General features: G+C 40.0%; 1 protein-coding gene across 1 annotated transcript in view; it reads right to left on the reverse strand.

The window, feature by feature from the left end:
- STPG2 (sperm tail PG-rich repeat containing 2) overlaps positions 1 to 5612 on the reverse strand; it is a 556360-nt gene extending 550748 nt beyond the window's left edge. The window contains exons 1-2 of the mRNA XM_090034782.1: positions 5365 to 5612; positions 1865 to 1974 (exon numbers count right to left, since the gene is read on the reverse strand). Coding sequence (XP_089890908.1) covers positions 1865 to 1974; positions 5365 to 5470 — 216 coding nt within the window. The 5' untranslated portion in view covers positions 5471 to 5612. The remainder of the gene's footprint in view (positions 1 to 1864; positions 1975 to 5364) is intronic.
- Between the last annotated feature and the right edge of the window lie 6065 nt (positions 5613 to 11677).

Genomic DNA, 11677 nt, shown 5'->3' on the forward strand with positions numbered 1-11677 from the left:
AAAAATCAAAGAGAAATTACAAGCTATATACCAATAATAGTATAATGATTTTTTCTCATTGTAACATTTAGAAAATGCTTAATTTTTAATGTAACTATATTATTTTATATACTTCATAATTGCTGACACAAATAGCTTTAAAAGCCATGTTTTGATCTTACTGTAGAAGCAAAATGTAAAAATAAACTGTTAATACCTTATATTGATGAAGTGTAAAAGACATTTATCTTGCTTGACTTAAGAACTTTATTATACAATTAAGCCTGGATGCAAATGTATACCATAGGCATTGCCCTGCTCTGGGGATAATAATGAGCAGTACTGTCTCAGACAAATAGTATCCCTCTGTAACTTCTGGCACACAGAGACCAGCATACTCTCAGCATATGCAGCCAGGTTTACTGACAAAGCCCTCCTTTACCCTCCTCTCTCCCCTCACAATCACTTACCAGTACCTTGAGCACCTATGCAAAAGCCAAGAGAAGCCAGTTGCTGCTTCTCAGAAGAACCTCAGGAATTTCTATTTTGTCTATTATGGCGCAAAGATGCTGATCTCAACCTCACACCTTAATGAAGTAGCTAGATAAAATCTCGTATTTATTTCATCTTTAAAATGTCTTTTTTACTAGCCTTTTATTTTATTTCAGTAAACATGAAGTTACGCAACAAACGTTGAACATACAGTGTTTCTAGCCAAATAAAAATGATTTCAGTGAAACGCAGCTGTTTTCTATTACTGAAGTTCAAAAGACGTGTGCCTAACAGAACATCAAGAAACCTCCCCAGCTTGAGAAAGTTCCTTTAACTTTGCTGTCAAAGGGCATGTCCAGACAATAATGGACATTTGGTTGTCCGGGGACAAACAGCATTGACGCACTTTGTGCCACCACTACTTGTCCACAGGGACCGCCTGTGCCATGCATGCTTTGGTGCGCAGCAAGTCACCTCATGTGGGGTAGGGGAGGACGGAGCCAGTAACCTTACCTGGGATCATGCGGGCCTCCCGGGGCTGCAGCAGTGGCGATTCTGCCATGTGGAGCCTGGCCAACAGCTGCAGTGTGGCTCTGCATGGCCCAGCATTGCTTTTGCCCTGCCTGTGCATGCACTGCTCCCCTTTTTTTTCCCTTGGGTTCTTTTTGACCTCTGGATATTCAGGGGTCAAAAAAACTCACAGAAAAAAAAAGTGGAGCAGCACACACAGGCAGTGCTCTGTTGTAGCACAGAGAACATCTGAATGTGTGGTATGTGGCGCTGCAGACATGTTTGCAGAACCATATACCTCATAGCCGCGCTCATCTGGATGCAGCCAAATGGTTGATCTAGAATTAACTAATGTTACTCCTGCTAGGATAATTACTCTTTTTTTTCATATTATTCATTATTCAAACCTTAAGGATCTTAGCCCTTTTAAACTCTGCTCTCTGCTATGACACAGGGAAACAAAGTATCCTGACCTACAAAACAGTGAAAGTGCCCACTACACCTTGAAGTAAGTAACATGAAAATAACAAGTGGCTTGGGAATTTGACAGCCATTTAAAAACACTCAGAGAAAGCTGAGTGCTTCATCAAGCACTCAGCAGCACCATGCCTTAGAGACTAGTTTATACATAACCTATTGGGAAAAAAATGTAATCTGAGTATGGGAAAGAAGGCATTCTGAGAGACAGAAGGAGGAAGAGGAAAAGACAAAATTCTAGTCCAGATAGTAAGCTTCCCATCATGTTGTCCCTCTCTCTAATGGCCAACTTACTTATAAGAGGAGAATTCATTAGAGATAAATTAATCATGAAAAACACTGCTGACTGTTACTGCTGCAAATTTCAACTATTTTAACTTAATTAAGGCACCTATTGCAGTTTTACCTGTATTTTGGCAATATCGTAGTGTCCAGGTCCTGGAACATTAACATCTGTATTTTGAATAGTAAATGCTAAGTTTCGACTTGTCAAAGAAAGAAATGGAGCATAGCCATCTGCCAAAGGAATAAAAACACACACATTTGATACATACATCAAATTATCCTTCGACAATCAAAACACTTGGTTCATCTCATTTTTCTACTCTACTAAAAAGACTAGATATATGTAAGGAGTGATACATGCTTAAAAGTTTATTTTTAAAGAGACTTTTAAGAGTATTCTCAAAATTAATCTATTTTGAACCTCAGACAGCTAATGTAAAGTGCTCTAAATCCTCAGGTCTCTGATTGTACTGAATAAATTCATAATTTTTAAGGCTGAAAGGGATATTATCATCACTTAGTCTGACCTTTTGTATAATATAGGCCACAGAATTTCACTAAATGATTCTTGTATCAAGTCCTCTGATTTAAATGAACTAGAAATGTATCCAATCTTTACTTGAGGACTGAAAGTTGTGTAGAATACAGGAAAGAATTTATTCTTAAGATTTATTTCTTGATTTTAAAACATCCCATGAACTTCCTCCATTCCATTCCCTTACACATGCCATCTCTCTCTACAGAGACCGCTACAAAACTAGGGTCCTCCTAATTCTTCATACAATATATCCACTGTCAGTGAAGGGGCTGCCTCCTTCCCTGCTGCTTTCATCTGGAACTCCCTTTAGTACCTCTCCAGTTCACTTGTCTTTATGTCACTTTAAATCTTAACCAAAAAGACCTTTCCTTCTTTACCAATATCTCTTAATTTTTCTCTACCACCACCATTATTTACTTCTGTAAAATACTTTGAAATGCACTTTTATATAAAAGATAATCTGAAAATCTGCTCATATATTTCCTAGATGTTAAATACTGAAGGAACTATTATGATCTAGTAGTTTGACCTATACCATACCCAGAGGTATTGAATAGTGAGGTTAGTTAGAAATACATCAAATTACAAAAAAATGCTTAAAACCATGTTCATTCTCTGTAAATATAGCAATGCCTAATTACACTTTTATTTTCAGAAAAGGTTTGCTTTTAGGATTTTCAGCTAGGGTTTTTGCTTTTTGCTTTACTAAAATGCACTGCAGTCTCCCACTTCAGATTCATTAATTAGGCTCCCACTAGGTTTTTTATTTCATTTCTAAGGCAATATAACATGGAGGATGAGCCAAAAAAGAAAGGAAAGGAAAACAGATATTGTATTGCTTTTCTTTACTTTTAATGCCCCTTACTTGCATTCCTAACATTTTGTTTAGTAAGACCAAGAAAATGGCCTTGGAGGAATAAGACTGATTTGATTTTGAAGGAGATAAAACTGTATATTTAATGAACCTTTTTACAGATAAAATTAGGATACGATAAGGTTTTATCTAGTTGTAATTATCACACTTCTCAGCTTAATTTTTTTATGTTACAGGCTGCACCTCAGATGAGCACAGCAAAAGTAATATAATGAATTTAGTACTTGTGGAATTACCTTCTGATGAGCCTACACTTGACTGTTACAACAGAATATATCAACTCTGGAGCCACTTTGGTTTTTAATAGCTAGAGATATGCTGGTAGAACAGAAACTATTGTGTGTATCTCCTTTAACGTCAAGTTGTATCTGAGGTTTGTATATCTGTCTCTAAGATAGCATTAATTAAACTGGAAGACCAGTTCTGTAGCTACAGATAGCTTTCAAGATACGCATATTAAAAAAGAAAACTTGCCTGATATCCCCATATGTATATAGCCCCAGCTACAGAACTTTGCTCTTGATAAAAACAACAAAAATAAAAAATCAAGACTATCCAGAGTGACTCCATCTCTTTTACTAGATACAAAGGAATCAAAAATATTTCTATTAAAATATGTCAAAGCCCAGCTGCACACTGAATCCTACAAAAAACTCACATTTGTGTTAAAGTGAAATAGAGAATTAGATAAGAGGTTTTTCTAAATTCAGCCCCATCATTTTAAAAAACTGTGGTATGTCTGCGGTTCCCACAGAACCTTGCACTGCAGGATTTGCAAGATAGACTCCATACACCCTCTCCAAATTACAGTAGCAGCTCCTCTGCCAGAATTCATTGTGTTTTTGCTTACAGGAGTTAATCTGTAAGGAAGAGCTCAAGAAAGAAACCCCAGTTAGTTTACTGATTAAAATTATCATCACTCAATAAGATATAGATCCATATCTATCATGCAGAAGGAGCTGTTGTGTAGAAATATGTGAACTAGTTCAGGTAGCAGAAGAAATCTAGTCCCAGCAGTGCTGAGCTCAACATAGGCCATTACCCTGCCAAGAAGTAGTTGGCCATGGTATGTGCTACCAAATGAAAAGGAGTGAGCTGTGCACAGTTGCAGCTCTGTGACAGAGACAGCTCAATACAGTTTTAATACCACCTCCATTTACACCCCATTTATTGACACCTTATAGAACATAGTTTTTTTACCTGAAACCTCAGGCCTCTTTTTCGCATCCTACTCTGTACATCTCTTAAAGATAGCAAATTACAAGGACATTTTCACAACTTCACAATATCCCATTCTGTAGAGAAGTCCTGAGCAAGGCTATAAATTCTGACTTTCTGCCAGCAGCGTGTGTGACAGCCCAACTATGGACACATTTCCCCAGAAGAACTTAGGGTGAGTGTAAAGTGTTCTGGGAATAGAGGTCACATAACTCCACATACCCAGAGGGTGGAGGTTTATTTTTATTCTTACAGCTATATGAATACTTTCAATGAATACCTAGAGGCATACAAAGCTGGTTAGCACAGGGCTAGTGGTTCTCAACCTTCTTTACACTTGAGCCGCCCCCACCCCCAACAGATCCGAGGCACCTCTTGCAAAAGGCCGGCTCCGAGTTTCCACATGATTTTTGCTTCCAGAAAAACCAGTGGGGCGATGCCTTGGGGGCAGACAACTGTGCCAGGCCGAATGCTTCAGAAAGCCACTGGCTCCTCTCTGAAATGGCTGGCTTTACCCCTCGGGTCGCCACCCTGTCTGAATCTATTCCAAGAGGTTTCATTGCATGATGTAATGACCTTAACGACCCCACATCAGGAAGGCAACCGCACACGACTATTACATTTGAATAACTTGCCCAACTACTGCATAAACCCAAGTCGACTTTTAATATTTCTCTGAATGAATGCCCTATCATTTATCTCCCGGGTGACTCTCCACAATCTCCTGGTGATTTACAGCTAATTCCTCGGGACTTCAGGAGGGTTGGCAACCCTGTTTACTCCAGGGCGCATGCGGCACAGAGCTCACACTGCCTGGGGCAAGATTCCCCGGAGCGCACCGTCCTAGGAGAGAAGCCCTGGCAGGAGGGCGCCCACAACCTTGTGGGTCCATGGGCCGGATCCCACGTGGGCCCGGGCTGTGGGTGCCCTCCGCCTTCCCCTCGGGTGCCCCGCGCAGCCAGGTGCCACCCCCGCCGGGCGCAGGCGGTACCTGTGCTCCGCGGCTCGGCGGGCGGCAGCCGGTAGGAGCCGGGCCCCACATGCGGCTCCGTGCCGCCGGCGGCCCGCCACAGCCCGCGGGCCGCCCGCTCGTACATGCCACCAGGCCCGCGCCGCAGCCGTCACCATGGCAGCGCGACATCCCCCGCCGCCGTCACCATGGCAGCGCGGGCCGCCCAGCCCAGCCCCGCCCCGCCGCCGTCACTATGGCAGCGCAACGGCCGCCTCCTGTTTGCCCAGAGCGACTTTCAATACAGAAGAAACTCTGGCGGGCAGCGCGCGGCGCGCACAACCCTGCGCGCACGGGCGAGGGGGAATGTGGGTGTGGCACGGCGGGGTGGGCTCTCCCGGACCAGTCCGAAGGCAGGAGACTAAAATAAACCATAAAATGCCTTCTATTTGTATATTATACCTTACATTATCTGGCATATCTAAATAACATATCTAACGACGCGCCATGGGGCGTATATTCTTGCAGGCAAGGGGTTGGTTCTGAGATGTGATCGCTTTCATTACACCAGAAAAGAATTTTTTTCCAGCCACAAAGTTGGTCTAATAAAAGAGATCACATCTCCTCAAAGACCCTTGCCTGTCTTCTCCTTAGACGAACACGGCTACAACCAGAAACCCAGAAGCATGCACCAGACAGCATATTTTATTGTCATATATTTTATTTAGATATGCTGCCATATAATGGCAATTTATAATAGATATAAATAAAAACATATGTATAATGTATAATATATGTATGTTATATAGATGTATAACATAAACACACACACACATATATATATATATAAACTAATATGTATGTAGGGGTATATATATATGCCATGTATGCATGCACCGTGTTACATATACATCCACATACATATATATACATACATATATACACACATCTCTATATATATGTATAAATACACACACATATACATACATGCATTTTTTATATATATATATATATATGTATGTATGTATGTATATATGTGTGTGTGTATACACACACACGTACACAGAGCAATAATACATGCCATTCATGTATGTTTGTATGTACACACACTCATTGGACATATACAGCATATTTTATTGTTATATAATTTATTAAAGATACACCATATAAGCTAATGTAGACGATATACATGTATAAATATGGCATAGAAGCTATGCCATAGATTAATATATATACAATGTGTATTATATAGGTGTATATATGTATTATATTATATATATATATTGCATTATGCAACAATATTTTATGTATTTATGTATGCCATGTATGCCACATATAAATGCAAATATGAAATAAGGCACATATAAATAAAATATTTAACAATAAAATATGCCACATAATACATGCCTTATGTAGATACCTATCTGTGTACACACACCTATATAATAATAATATATATATTATATAGCATAATTTATTGTTTTTAAAGCTATTCTAGCACAATTTCTGAAGTATTGACAATTATTTTTCTTGCACTTTTTTTGCTTTTTTCTTTGTACGCTTGTGGTCAGAAGACAAAAATGTAGCAATATACATGTCTCCATGTTTCCCAAGAAATGTACAAGAATGTTTTCATGGTAAATACTACCCTGGAAATTTATTAGTTGAGGTGTTATCAACTCGGTATTAACTGTGGACATACCAAAAAGGCAGAATACATTTGCTATTTCATTCCAAACTTGGAAAATATTAAAGAAACATTTTATCATTTCATTCAGATAGGAGATTATATTCCAGGTTGTCCCAGAGCACGAAGGCAAGGAAATGATATGAAAGATTCACCTCATGCACAGCGGTACATCCATCTCTCTTTCTCCACATAAGATAACATTTTTGTTAAACAATTTCAGTGATTGAAGGTCTGTTAAAATTCCAAATCTTCATTAATAAAGAGCTAGAGTTTTCTGGGTTTTTCCTTAGCTGTTTCCACTTCCACCCTTAGACTTCCAATTACAGAGAAGTAAGGCTGGAAGGGACCTCAAGAGATCATCTAATCCAATACAGACTTCAACAAATTTTCACCCAAACTGTGGATTTAGCCCCAAGTCTGCATTATCCCAAAATGTAAAATAAAATATATGACTTTGAATAACATGATAAACTATAACATTGTGCTATAATGATGCTTGAAGTTCTCAGTAGAATGAGGAATGTAACAGTAGATAAGGCATTCTCAATTAATATGCATATAGAAAAATATTATTATAAATGTAATATTAAAGATTTATGCACCTGCACCTTTATTTACAGATATTTTTTCTTCATAGTGTAATTGTAGTTTTGGTAAAACATGAAATAATCAATAGCTTCTAGAAAAGATTTCATTTCAGTACTGCCAAGAAGCCACAAGGGGGTGCATTTTCCCAACTTTGCTAAATCAAATGCAGTGCAGTTGACCTTTGCCCAGTGATTCCTGTGTGAGCATGATGCAGCATAACAGCTTCACATTTTTCTCCTAAATTATAATGAAAACAAATTCATCTAGAAAGACGGTACTATCATTAGTACTTTCACCCTTTTTTTCCTTTTTTTTTGTACGCTCTAATCTGTGGTCAGAAGACAGAAATGTAGCAGTATACATGCTTGTATGTTTCCCATTCATTAAAATAAATGTGCCCCTTTCATTAAAATCAATTTTTAAACTATAGATAAAGCAGTATTCAAGAATCTATTGCAAGTGGAGATGAACAAGGAATCTGTTGAATAAATAATACAAATAAAATAAATATTGATGGTTTGAATGCATATTACACATTTGGATTTATTTTGATTAATGTGAGGTGTGGTAACCGAACTATGCCTTAAAGTGATGCAATTACCTTGCAGTCACTGGAGAGGAACAGAGCTCATGACTTGAATGTGGTGGGCCTTTGATCCTGATATAAGTGTCTCCTACAGAAACAGCATGCCCAACTTATGAAAGGGTATATCCCTCTGGTTAATCCTGAAATAGAATTCATAGACTCCAGACATAGGTTGCCATACCTGTTGAGGCATCCCAATTTTGTTAGGCTAGCCATGGCTATGACTCTTTAATATGCAATGTTTGAGCTCAGAACTGGTGAAACTACTTTAATAAATGCCCCAATATATAATTATAATACAGTGAGGTTGGTACTTCCTCTGAAACAAATTATATCAGCTTCTGCAAGAACTGGATGGAACATAAGACTATTCCAAGTATTTCTTTATATATGAATGACCTGTATCCAACACTGCATATGAATGAAGAAAGATAGCATAGTGCCATATTCTTTTACATACAATATAAACCTTTTCCACAAAAATCAGTTCCCCCCTCTGTGCGCATGCATGCACACACACACACACATAGACCCGGGATGCATGTCTTAAGTAGGGAATTGTATGTTTTCTTTACTGGAAAGGAAGCAAGCCTGGAAATATACCTGCCATGCAGCTGCCAAGGTGGGACCCAATTGCATCTGGCTCAGGAAGCTGAAAGGGTAGAGTCTCTAGTGGAATTGAAATTTTGTGGCTGGGGCCAAAACAGTAAAATCAATTCCAAATTCTATTGACTGAGCAGAGCTCAATCATTCAAGCCTGTATTGTGCTAACTCCCCCAAGTATCCTCCCTCCCAGACTCTTCAGCCAAAAGAGCACATGACCATATATTGTGAAGCCTAGATCCGTGTTTTTCAACCTTTTTTTGTACCAGGATCCATTTGTAAACATTGATGGCCAGTCCTGACCTAGTGCCCCCAACCTACCCCCTATCCCCAGGCCCCAGCTCCCCAGTGTGAGGAGCAGGACGGGGGGTGGGGGTGGAGCATTGAGGGGCCCTAAGTGTCCCCTCACAGGCTGGAACTCTGCAAGCCTGCAAAGGTAAAGCCACAGTTTCCCATGTTTTTCTCCTTTAAAGGAGAATCCATTTTTAAAGTTTGTTCACAACCCTTTCATATATTCCCACAGGTTGAGAAACGCTGGCCTAGATTCTCACATTTGGAGGCATTTGTAGATTTTTGCAGAGTTGCCTGCCCACAGTGCAGTGGACAGGTCTCCACTCTCTAATGCATGGGTGGGCAATTATTTCAGCTGGAGGGGCACTTAACAAGTTTTGGTGAGTTGTCAAGGACCATACACATCAAATCTTTTTTAAAATAGCATTTAAACAAATTATAGATAAAAAATAAATCATATACTAAAAATCAAACATTTACTATAACATATTTAATTCTATTTCAAAAAGTAATCTTGGTCCTGATGTGTTCTTTTGAATAGGACATATGGATGTGATTGCTCAACAGCTCAAAATACATTCTTACTCTTGTATATTGTGTGTGGTATTGTATGTGGGAGGGGACATGGGGGGGTGAGATGTGTAGGGGGAGGTGTAGGCATGTGTGTGGGGAGTTGCCTGCACTAGGTCCCAGGAACCAACCAGAGTTGGGGAGAAACCACACCCAGGAACCACACCATGCTCCCGCCTGCACCTGCCAGCCATGACCCTGGCCAGTACCCACAGCTTCCCAGGAGGACTGCTCCCACCCAAGTTCTGTTTAATTTCTGCCACCTCCAGCAGCTCCTCCTGCCCCTACTGTGCTGCTCCAGATGGGAGGGAAGCTGCAGCTAGCCAGCTCCTGCCCCAGTGCACGGAGCGCCAGCTCCAGCTCCTAACCACCTTCCACACACTCTGCCTGCCCAACATGATGAGCAGATACTTGTGGGCAGCCCTGCTAGGAAGCTGTGCCCACTGGCTGGGGCCAAGGCCATCAGTAGGCACAGGTGGGAGTGCAACACGGCTGCCCTAGCCAAGATCAGTCAGGGCTCGGCCCCAGGAGGAGCGCCATGGAGCAGCTGTGGACTGGATCCAATCAATTGGCAGGTGCCCCCCTGCAGGCCAGATCCAATCAGTTGGTAGGCTGAATCCAGTCCGCAGGCTGTATTTTGTCCAACTCTGCTCTAACTACACCAAGTCATTCAAGGCCAAGAAGAAAGATATCTGAGCACTGCAGCTTGTTCCTAAAGCTTCAATACATTTACAGGAATGTTTATAAAGAATTACTTACAGTGAAGAACAAACAGCCTCTCTACTACCCTTGCAAGGGTCTGAGACCTAACCTTGTATGACTGAAGAGCCATTCCTCCCCAAAAACAATCTGTGTGAGACAGCTGCACCAGGAACTTCTTGCCTGCTGTCTTGCCCAGACTATCTCCTGGAAGGTCATTCTTTATCAATCCAAAGTTGGATTAGATGATCTCTTGATGTCCCTTCCAGCCTTATTTCTCTATGAAAACATGAAAAAAAAGCTGTCATAAGCATGGTACTTATTTTATCAGATGCTTTGAAAGGACTGCAGGAAGCAGAGTTGCTAAATAATAATTTAATACATTTAATAATTTAATAAAATTATAATGAATAAGGTCTGCCATATCAGGACATGTATTAAAAAATATATCTAACCCTGAAAATGTAGTATTATCCCAAGAATAACTAACATGAAATTTTGCTTTAATTTAAGAAGTATTTAAGCAGATGAAATTCAAAATAGCAATTCATAATAATTATTTTTAAAATTGAATTTACTTTTCAGAAATTAAGTAAAACAGTAGACTAAAAAAATATGGCAGAGATATTGCTTTGTAACTACACAAAGGTGACATTGTACTCACACACACATACAGCAAACAATAACAAGAGAAGATATCAGAGCTAGCAAAAAAAATACATGGATTTCAGTGAAAGACATCTGAATTTTAATACAATAAGTACTGACATTTCCCTAGTCTGATTCAGAGTTTCTAAAAATTGCTTTGTTTAAATTCTAAGGAATGGGTATACCAAAATGAGTAGGACATATTTTGTATTATACATACATTTTTATATGAACAACATATCCCAAACATTTTTAAGCCAAGAAATTACTCAGTGGTCTTACTTTTTTTTATGCACAGCTAAGCCATGTTCCCACAATAAGGAATGTGCGGTTTGCAGTGCCTCAAAGCCTTTTGAAGAGCTGCAAAATGCACGCAGCACATGTTAATCCATTCACAGTGCTGCATATTTGCAGAATGGTGGCAAAATTAGATACTGGGAAAGCCTGGTATCTAAAAAAAAATACACTAGAAAAAAGTAACATGGCATACATGGCAGCAGTGTGTACCACCCAAAACCAGAGCCTGGCCAGCCAGCGCCACACTCCGGGATCATAGCCACTGCAGCCCTGGGAGGCCCCCAGGATCCCAGGTAAGACTGCTGGCTCCAGCCTCCCCTACTCTACCTGGGGCAATTTACTGTGTGCCAGAGCACTCATGCAGAGTCACGCCTGGGGACAAG

The sequence above is a fragment of the Crocodylus siamensis genome, chromosome 2, assembly GCF_052110815.1.
Source record: "Crocodylus siamensis isolate JL-2025a chromosome 2, ASM5211081v1, whole genome shotgun sequence".
NCBI classification, from domain to species: Eukaryota; Metazoa; Chordata; order Crocodylia; family Crocodylidae; genus Crocodylus; species Crocodylus siamensis.